Source organism: Carya illinoinensis, chromosome 11 (assembly GCF_018687715.1).
Source record: "Carya illinoinensis cultivar Pawnee chromosome 11, C.illinoinensisPawnee_v1, whole genome shotgun sequence".
Classification (NCBI taxonomy): Eukaryota; Viridiplantae; Streptophyta; class Magnoliopsida; order Fagales; family Juglandaceae; genus Carya; species Carya illinoinensis.
In genome coordinates, this window is record NC_056762.1 from 2,557,054 (window position 1) to 2,566,493 (window position 9,440).

Consider the following 9,440-nt stretch of genomic DNA (forward strand, 5'->3'; position numbering starts at 1 on the left):
TAGGAGATTAAATTTAGCAAGCGGGATGAGATATAAAATTCTTATCTCATTTCATCTCATCTTTATAATTGTTTTAAATTTTCACACAAAATATAATAAATAATTTAATTTTTTTAAATTCTAATTTAATTTTTTTAAATTCTAAAATAAAAATAATATTTTAAATTTTCATGTGAAACTAAAAATTCTAATTTACAAGACTACCCAGTCCCGAGCAGAGTACAATCCCGGAAAAAACATATCCTTCCTATTTTCAAGTCGGATTTCTAACGGATAAGCAATTCCAAATCCATACTTTCCGTTTCACAGTCTCCCCCAAGATAATGGAAGCTCTGGGACTTCCCCCTCTCAATTCTCTTAACATTTCATGCTCCAATTTTCAAGTCCAAAATGTTTCCAAAAGTCCGAAAAGAACACATTATTTCAGTTCCTTAGAGCTATCTTCTCTGAAACCCAGACCCTTTTGTTACAGTTCGTCAGAGCTGTCATCTCTGAAACTCAGACCCTCAAGTGGAGGAACACACCTTTTGGTACGTAAAGATTCTAAATTTTCCAAGCCCTAATGAACGGGCTTCATTTGATTATTTGTTGGTGTTTTGCTTCTCTCTAGTTTGGTTGAGAGAGAGAGAGAGAGAGAGTAAAAGACGATTTTTCCTATGTATATGTCTTTAACATTTTATTTTTATTTTTTTTAAACGAATTTTCAACTTGAAAAGAGAGTTTGTGGTGGCATACAATTTTGTGAAATATGAAAAATTTCTAGGATCCATTTTCGGGGTTTCTTTTCGTAGAAACCAATGTAACTTCTATGATTGATCACTCTTCGCTCCATAGTTCTAATGTGAGTGGTCTTTATGGCTCATTTAGCACTGGACTGCTGTTCGAATGCAAGTTGATGGAGAAGATTATGAATTGAAGCAAGTGAAAGATATGGCTGCTGCCAGGAAGAGATGGGAAGCTCTGGTATGTTATATCCCAAAGTAACAGACTTCTATATTTCTTTGGGCAAGGATAGATGAGTTAGTAAGAAATTCAAGCATTGATGATTGGATGTATTTTAAGTTGCACTTTGGTTTTGAAGGATTGCAATGTGTTGTTTCAGGTGAATTGTGGTGGTTATCAGTAGCACCATGCCACCTGACATTGAGTTTATAGCTCCTGCTTATAATCAAAATCCCCATTAATCGAGTGATGGTTCTAAGTCTATATTACACTGGTGTGAGAGGATTCCAAATTCTAATAGAAAATAAGATTAGTGGGTGAAAGAAAATGGGACAATTTGGATCATCTATATTAAATCAGATGCCATATAAAATCCCCAATATGTCTATTCTCGTCTATACTCTTTCAAAAGGCAAGCTAGTGTTACCTTTATCATATACTAACTGTAGAGATGAACAGAAAGGATGTTATATATAAATATGTGTTTATATTTGGTTAAGCGAACAAAAAAGATGTTAAGCAATGATTTGCAATTCTATTGGAATATAATGGTAGGTGATAAGGTGATTGCCTTGATATTCATTTTTTGAATTATTTTTCAAAAACTTAGACCATATATTTATTGTGAATACATTGTTTGTTAAGAGTTTGTGAAGAACTTTTTTTGTAAGTATTAGAAGATTTTATTACTAGAAATTGCAAAAAGGCATAACCCAAGTACAAAAGACGTATACAAGAGGATGACCTAGTTAGAAGTAGGAAAACATACAAGAAAATTATGAAAGTTAAGCCCACTGAAATCTGTAGAGGTTATTCAAAGGAAAAAGGCATGAAAAGAAACTTTTAAGCTCTTCTGTTTCCGTTCGCAATTCTCAAAAGTTCTATCATTCCTTTGCCTCAAAATACACCACACTAGACAGATAGGGGCCATCTTCCACACCACTACAATTTGTGGGCTACCGTATGTTCCTATCCAATTGGCAAAGAGGCCTACTATTCTTCTGGGCATAACCCAACCCAACTTAACCAAGTTAGGAATCTTTGAAGAATATGAGTGCTTTGACAGTTATGATCTCTAATATTATTGGCTATCACTTTTTTGGGGCTTGACTTGAAATTTTGACTATATATCCATTCTGATTAAGGGGAGTAAGATTCTCAATTTGAAACATATGAAGACCATTGTGCCTTTCGCCTAGATAACTTGATTGTGCCAATCTTTGTATCAACTGCAGTTTATTCAGTATGATTGTGATAATAATTCCTAAGTGTAGCTCAGGGAAATCAGGTTACATTTTTACTGTTTTCAATAGGTCAGGGAAGAAAAAGTCAAAGTTCTTACACCAAGGGAAGCCGGGTATGCAATTCAGCTATCTAACAAGACCCTACTTGATGTCCGTCCCTCTATTGAACACAAAAAGGTGGGCAGTTCATCTTTCATTTTTTTTTGTATATAATTTACACTTTTGAAAATCCAGATCCTCCAAGAATAATTCTTGTTTGATAGTTAATAAGAAAATTTTCTTACCATGCATAGGCAAAGCCCAAGTACATAGGACAAATACAAAGAAAATACCTACGTCACACTGGGAACAACAAAGAGCCTAAAGCAAATCCTGAAAATTATTATCATTCAGTACAAGAGCCTTGGCCCACGAACCCAAAGTACAGAAGAAAAAGTACCTAAGGTCTCTCAAAGAGTGTTCTTTGTCATCGGAGCATCTCTCATTCCTTTCCAACCGAAGACACCACATCAAGCACAAAGGAATCATCTTCCATGGCTGCCACACTAATTCTCCTCTCAAAACCATTCCAACATGCGAGAAGATCAACCACTTCCTTCGGCATCACCCAAACAATACCTGTCCAGCCAAAAATCTCATTCCATAAAGACTTTGCCTCCTCACAATGAATAAAGAGATGATTTATAGATTCCCCATCTTTCTTACACATGAAGCACCGATCAACCATACACATGCCACGCATTCTTAGATTATCCTTGGTCAGAATTTTCCCAAGAATAAAATTTAGAACTATCACTTGGCTTTAGCTCATTGCTTATTAGTTCCATGTGAATGTGCTTAATCATCTAACTCTTATTATGTTGTTTTATAGTTAATTGTGATAATTAGTATGATAGCTTGCATTGGTGGTAATCATATGCTGGTATAATATCTAATTCTTGGAGTAAAATTAACTAGTTCCTTGGTTTGTATTGATTCATATAACAAGTTCTTGTTGCTAAACTGTATCTCAATTATTGTTTTTTAAAATCTCTGTCTTTGTCATTTCCTTTTACTTTCATATCCTGTTTTGCCTTGGGAATTTTTACATAGAATCATGTCTCCATGGTTATTTTATTTGACATCGTTCTTGAATATCATATATTTTCCTGTGTTTTGAAGGCCTGGGTTAAAGGCTCAAGGTGGATACCAATCTTTGATGTTGACACCAAGCTTGATGTTGGAACTCTGTCCACAAAGATCACAAGTTTCATGATGGGTATCACACAACCTTTGCTACCTTACATTCTGTAATTGATACACACGCGCCTGTGTGCACGTGCACACACATGCATGTTCTGCCAATGTTAATGGATCGCCTAATAAAGCATCATTGAACAATGTGTTTATCATGGTTTACTGTGAGAAGGAGAGTAGTTATTTTGGTGCAGAGAGACTAGTATGACTTTCACTGTTGTTCATGGAAACCTGGTTCCTTTATTAGGATAGGTTTCACATGACTTTGTGCTGGTTACTTTGTTAAATTGACTATTTTTTGTGTAGGAGGTTGGTGGAGTGGCATGCCAACATTGTCTTACAACGAGTATGTGAGAATTACTTCTTTAGATTTTCTTGTCTATACAATGACTGTCATTTGTTGTTTTTTCTTTCTTCGACAGCCAATTCTTACCAAAAGTTCAGGAGAATTATCCAAAAGATACAGAACTTATTGTTGCATGCCAGAAGGGGTTGAGGTGAGGAGAATTTTCAAAAGTTCTTATCATTGTCTATACCAGTTGGAGGGAATTACAACTTCTTCTTCTTCTTCTTCTTCTTTTTTTTTTTTATCGGTAATCAAGTAGTTTTATTCAACATAATTGGCAAATCCCAAGTACACAGGGCGTATACTTGAAAAATACCTAACTAGAGTTTACAACTGAAATAAGAAAGTCATGGACATTTAGTCCATTACATACAATGGCTCCCACCCAAGAAAACAATGTTTTGAAGAAAAAAACTTTCAGCTCCCCCATTGTTCTCTCATGGTCTTCAAAACTTCTATCATTTCTCTCTTGCCATATACACCAACACATGCATATGGGTACCATTTTCCATATTGCTGCCACCCGTGAATCTCCTCGAAGGCCTCTCCAGCAGGCTAGAAAATCCACCAATCTATGGGGCATGACCCATGCCATCTACGGGGCAGCATTGCATTTTTCTGTTTAAGTGAGTTTATTTATGTTAAGCTGCAAAGAAGTACATTCAAGATGTAACACTTGCATTTATGTTGTCAGTTTTGCTATGACTGCAAGCTCTTTACATGGGCCTTTTCTCTCACTTTACTCTATTCTGTGGTAGATTTCTTTGCCATAGTTTTTATGAAATATAAATATGTGGAATTGATGGGACCATTTGAGGGTCAAGAGATATCCAGAGAAACAATAGGCAAAGAAGGCTTTAAGTAATGGTAATGAAAGTTGATCTCCTCGAAAAATCTATGATATGGAGAGATTTCATGATTCTTTAAGCCATGAGATGCTTGAGTCAACACTGAGCATGAAGCACTAATATGAGGGATAAACAAGAATAAAGAAATATTGCTTCAGTTTTGCAGATTTTAGCCAATTTGGTCTTGAACCATGTGATATCTCTCTCCAGACAGTGGCTGTCCAGTGGCTGGGATCTATATGGCATACCCCTGTTGTTTGTTCAGGATGGAGTTTATGTTCTTGGATTCACTCCAATCATTTATCACTACAATGAAGCATGTGTTCCATCTTGGGTGAGAAACAGAAGGGTGCCACTTAGAGCCTGCCTGAGACAGTCATAGTTTGTGTTGGCATCCTGCATATACTGATTAGATAAGACACTTTTTTTTTTTTTTTTTTTAAAAGAGGATAGTACCCCAATTTTATTGATCATCCTCACTTATGGTAGAGGAATACCTTGTACATATAGCGAAACTTGGGGGCTACAAGGAGAAAAATAAAAGGCCAAACCCAAGTTCCTAAAAAGAAATAAAGACCTTATATAGATATTACAAGAAAATAAGGAAAAACCTATAAAATTTAATGCCTAATAGTAGGAAGACCAACAGTGTCTTATCTAAAATATAAAATTTAGATTAGACACTGAGGGATGCAAATCACTACTAAAGAATAAATCCAAGTACTGTTGGTATAACATGGAGAATGGTATTTGTTATCTCCTCCCACTTATCTCATTTTATAGTTCATTATACTGGCAGGTCTCTAGCTGCTTGTGAGCTACTTTATAATGCCGGCTACAGAAACCTTTTCTGGGTGCAAGGGGGCCTGGAAGCTGCAGAAGACGAGGTATTTGATATGAGAAGTAGAGGCCTTCCCTTTTTATTATCGATTTATTACCTGCTCGTTTTTGTTCGTTTTCTGTCAATCAAATATGAATAAGGGAAGATGCCAACACTCATTTTATGTGGAGCAGGATCTTGTTATCGAAGGTCCTCAACCTCTTAAATTTGCTGGAATTGGTGGGGTTTCTGAGTTTCTTGGGTAACTATTTATTACTTTTCCTATTTTCCTTTGGCATTGTATCATAAACAATCGCTATGAGACAACATAGTACATGCTATAGTCTGTAAGTTACCCAGCTGTGAGAAATTATAGTACGCCTCATTCATATGGAAATTATATAAAATTCCATACTACAGATCAGTACACATTATACTACATGCAAGTTTTCCAGCACCCAGTCTCACCTGGCACTTGTCCTTTGGGTTAGAAAATGATACTGGTACGATCCACTTCTGATCTACTTCATAAAGAAAAATGCATCCACAGCTGATCTCTAGACTGCCATAGATGAATTATCCAGTAGTTGCCAGTAGATCAGATTTGGCATTATTATCAGACAATGGTTCTACTTCCTCTGAACATTGAAAAGCAAGGGCTGGTCTTGTTGCTGGTTGATGTCCCATATCTGAGTACAATGGTGCTTCCATAAGAATGGAGGGTGTGGGTTTGGTTGTGGGTTGAAGACCTACTGAGGGCACGTGTTAACCTGTCAATATAAAGGGGAAACTAATATTTCCTGATTTCTTCATCAAAAAGATTTTCTGAGTTTCTCTGTCATCTCTAGTTTGAAAGACAAACTTAATTGTGTAACATGTTTTTTAACGTATTTTCTGTGGCACACTTTATTGTTGAACTGATATGTTCTACCAACATTTATTAATGAGTGAATCCAGCAAATTTGACATTTTTATTTCCAGTTTTACTGATCAACAAAGAGATGCAGCTTCGAGAGAAGGCTGGAGTTACCGACTAGTGTTCTCTGCCCGGCTGGTAATTATTCTCTTTCTGACGTTGTTAAACTTTAAACTACTTAGTCTTTACTCTGTTACCTTGGAAAGAGTATATGACGTTTGATTGTGGATGGCACAGGTGGGGATCTTTCTCGTTGCTGATGCCTTGTTTTTTGGTGCTCAGCAAGTGGGCCATTATCTTCAGGATCTAAGGTCTCACTGATGTTCAGAAACTTAGTTTGAATATTTGATTCAACTAATAGAGAGCGCGGTTTGCAGTTCTGGATCACCTTTTGGAGACGAGTTTGCCAATGATCGCAAATTTTCCTTGCCGAGTACTTCAAGAAGCCAAAATACATATTTGCTTTTCAATAATGAATACCCCCATATTACATCTTTTCCGATGCGTTTGAATCGTCAAATTTCATCATTTTTTTTTTGGTCTACCATGTGCTGTTTTGGAGCTAATCAAGAGTGATTGTCTATGCAAATTTTGTTGAAATCTTTGTGGAGTTGCTAAAAGTTTACATTTGATTGCCTTGTATTGTATAGCTTCTGTTAGCGCTATTGCCGGATAATTTATCCTTGTTTCCTTTATCTGAGCTCAAGACAATTTATGGACGTGTCCACTAACTCTCGGTTACATATATTTATTCCTGTGGCATCAATAGAAGATGAGAGAGAATAGGTTAGTTACCAATGCTGAGTTTATCTCTGGTGACAAGTTTGTATTTGCATTTTCCAATGTTCAACGCATAAGCCTTGTAAATTAGCTCTGGTAGAGTAATATTTCTCCCTTTCATGCTGAGCTCAACGCAGATGAGGTTCACAACAGAAGTAAATTTGAGATTAAAACATTACACACACAAACACACCTATATATCTATTTGGGAGATTGGTTATCCCTAAAATATGCAGAGAGAGTTGAAGATTCTCAACTGACATTAAACATTAGATGTCTTTGTACGAAAATTCAAATAAAAACATCAGAGTTCATTATTCGAAAATGCTCCATGGGACAGCTGTTGATAAAGTATCATCATTTGTTTTGTCCAACTGGAAAGCGCGGTTTGGCAATGACGATTAGATGAGCTATCCTATGCATTGTGATGCCGAAAACTTCTGACATATCCAGATCTTTAGGTGTAGTGCCAGGAGGTAGCTCCCAATCAAAGCTGTGGAGAAGTTGAGCCAGAGCGAGCTCTATAGTTGCTTCTCCAAATGCGATAGCTGGGCAAATTCTTCGTCCAGCGCCAAATGGTATCAACTCGAAATGCTGCCCCTTGAAGTCGATGGTGCTATCCATAAATCTTTCTGGTTCAAATGCATTTGGATTTTCCCAAGATTCTGGGTCTCTGCCTATTGCCCAGGCATTGACGAAAAACCGTGTTTTGGATGGAATATTGTAGCCATCAATACTAATATCTTCCATGGATTCTCTAGGAACTAGTACCGGAGCAGGAGGATGCAACCGAAAGATTTCTTTGATGACAGCTTTAATGTAGTGCAACTGGGGCAGATCACTCTGTAAAACAACTTCTCTATCTCCGACGACGCTTCGTACTTCGGCTTGTGCTCTTTCCATGACTTTTGGGTTCATGATAAGCTCTGTCATTCCCCAGTCAAGGGTGATGAACGTTGTATCAGTTCCAGCAGCAAACATATCCTGCATAAACAGTAATGATACTAATCTTATTTTAATCTGTATGACAAAAATCATTCATACTCATTAAGTTGGGACTTTTATAGCTGTAAAAGAGAATCTTCACCGACCAAGATGATAGCCTTTATGTTGTCTGTGGTAAGTGGCATTTCATCATATGAATTCTTCTGTAGATCGAGCAACACATCCACAAGGTCCTTGTGCTCCTCTGTCTCTCTTTTGGGATCACGATGTTCAGTCAAAAACAAGTCGAAAAGTTGATCAAAGCGTCGAAAAGTATCTTGAAGTCTAGATTTCATGCCTGTTAAGCTGTGTACAAATTCCATGGAAGGGAAGAAATCTCCAAGGCTAAACCCTCCAAGCAATTCCTGATACTCCTCCAGCATCTTTTGAAACCCATGCTGATCGTATTCTCCTCCTCCCGAGAAATCCCTTCCGAATGCAACCCGACAAAGAACATCATTTGCGTATAGTCCAAGGATCTTGGTTAGATCGGTGGTGCCAGGATAGAACTCTGCAATTCGACGAACCAAACGAGCTACTTCTTCTTCTCTAACAAAGCTATATGATTGAACTCTTCTGACACTAAGTAGTTCAAGTATGCATATTTTTCGAATATGCCTCCAATAAGCACCATAGGGGGAGAAGACAACATCGGTGCAATTGTAAAACAGATGTTTTGCTGAAAAGATTTGTGGACGACTTGACAGCGCAAGATCATGAGTTTTCATCACTTCCTTGGCCAGTCGAGCCGATGAAACTACCACTGTTGGGATCTCACCAAGTTGTAAGAAAATTATTGAACCATACTTCTTTGCTAGCTTATGGAGAGAGAGATGAGGCATGTTGCCCAGCTGGTGAAGGTTTCCAATGATGGGCAGCTTTGGAGGGCTTGGTGGGAGGTTGGATCTTTTCCTTGACTTCACCTTGAAGAAAAACTTGAGCAACACCGCTAGGAAAATGGATGCAAAGAGCAACATGAAGGGTTGGTAGCTTTCCTTTAGCCATTGCGGAGAAGCCATGAGAGTTTTCATAAGCATGAGTGAGTATATGGTTGTAGACGGGGGTCATCCGTCTATCTTTGCAGCTGTGGCTTTGAGATTTTATCTAGTGATTTTTTTTTTTCTTTTTTATTTTTAGTGTTTACTTTTCCAAGTTTTCCTCTCATGCCATAGGCGAAGTGCAGAGGTGACGTAAGTGATCAGGACTGACAGTAACAGAGGAAACACTGAAATTTGAGCAATTGACACTGTTTCTTCATGTTACGAGCGGTAGCTTGGAAGATGATAGGTTTACAATTTACTTATAATTTATTTATAATTTATTA

The 9,440-nt window shown here is 37.3% G+C and overlaps 2 protein-coding genes across 3 annotated transcripts; one reads left to right on the forward strand and one right to left on the reverse strand.

Annotated features, from left to right (window-relative positions):
• Window positions 1-202: 202 nt before the first annotated feature.
• Window positions 203-7,077, forward strand: LOC122281252 (rhodanese-like domain-containing protein 11, chloroplastic). 2 transcript variants are annotated; one of them, XM_043092605.1, is made up of 10 exons: window positions 205-530; window positions 868-963; window positions 2,256-2,363; window positions 3,348-3,444; window positions 3,729-3,768; window positions 3,845-3,919; window positions 5,416-5,503; window positions 5,631-5,698; window positions 6,418-6,490; window positions 6,590-7,077. In XM_043092605.1, exons 1-10 carry the CDS (start codon window positions 324-326, stop codon window positions 6,671-6,673), a joined length of 936 nt encoding a protein of 311 aa, XP_042948539.1. In that variant the 5' UTR covers window positions 205-323; the 3' UTR covers window positions 6,674-7,077. The 2 variants fall into 2 exon arrangements, with proteins under 2 accessions (XP_042948540.1, XP_042948539.1); XM_043092606.1 differs by lacking the exon at window positions 2,256-2,363 and having other exon boundaries at window positions 203-530.
• Window positions 7,078-7,272: 195 nt separating this feature from the next.
• On the reverse strand, window positions 7,273-9,213 carry LOC122281249 (cytochrome P450 71AP13-like). The gene is made up of 2 exons (XM_043092604.1): window positions 8,224-9,213; window positions 7,273-8,116 (listed from the first exon to the last, which is right to left on the reverse strand). The coding sequence occupies exons 1-2, from the start codon at window positions 9,151-9,153 to the stop codon at window positions 7,490-7,492; spliced, it is 1,557 nt and encodes a 518-aa protein (XP_042948538.1). The 5' UTR covers window positions 9,154-9,213; the 3' UTR covers window positions 7,273-7,489.
• Window positions 9,214-9,440: the final 227 nt, after the last annotated feature.

What these genes read in the sequence shown, in the direction of transcription:
- LOC122281252 (XM_043092605.1), top strand. Translation starts at nt 324, where the DNA reads ATGGAAGCTCTGGGACTTCCCCCTCTCAATTCTCTTAACATTTCATGC. An exon ending in GTGGAGGAACACACCTTTTG is followed by an intron (nt 531 to 867) that starts GTACGTAAAGAT and finishes TGGCTCATTTAG; the next exon opens with CACTGGACTGCTGTTCGAAT. An exon ending in GATCACAAGTTTCATGATGG is followed by an intron (nt 3,445 to 3,728) that starts GTATCACACAAC and finishes TTTTTTGTGTAG; the next exon opens with GAGGTTGGTGGAGTGGCATG.
- LOC122281249 (XM_043092604.1), bottom strand. Translation starts at nt 9,153, where the DNA reads ATGCTTATGAAAACTCTCATGGCTTCTCCGCAATGGCTAAAGGAAAGC. An exon ending in ACATAAAGGCTATCATCTTG is followed by an intron (nt 8,117 to 8,223) that starts GTCGGTGAAGAT and finishes CTGTTTATGCAG; the next exon opens with GATATGTTTGCTGCTGGAAC.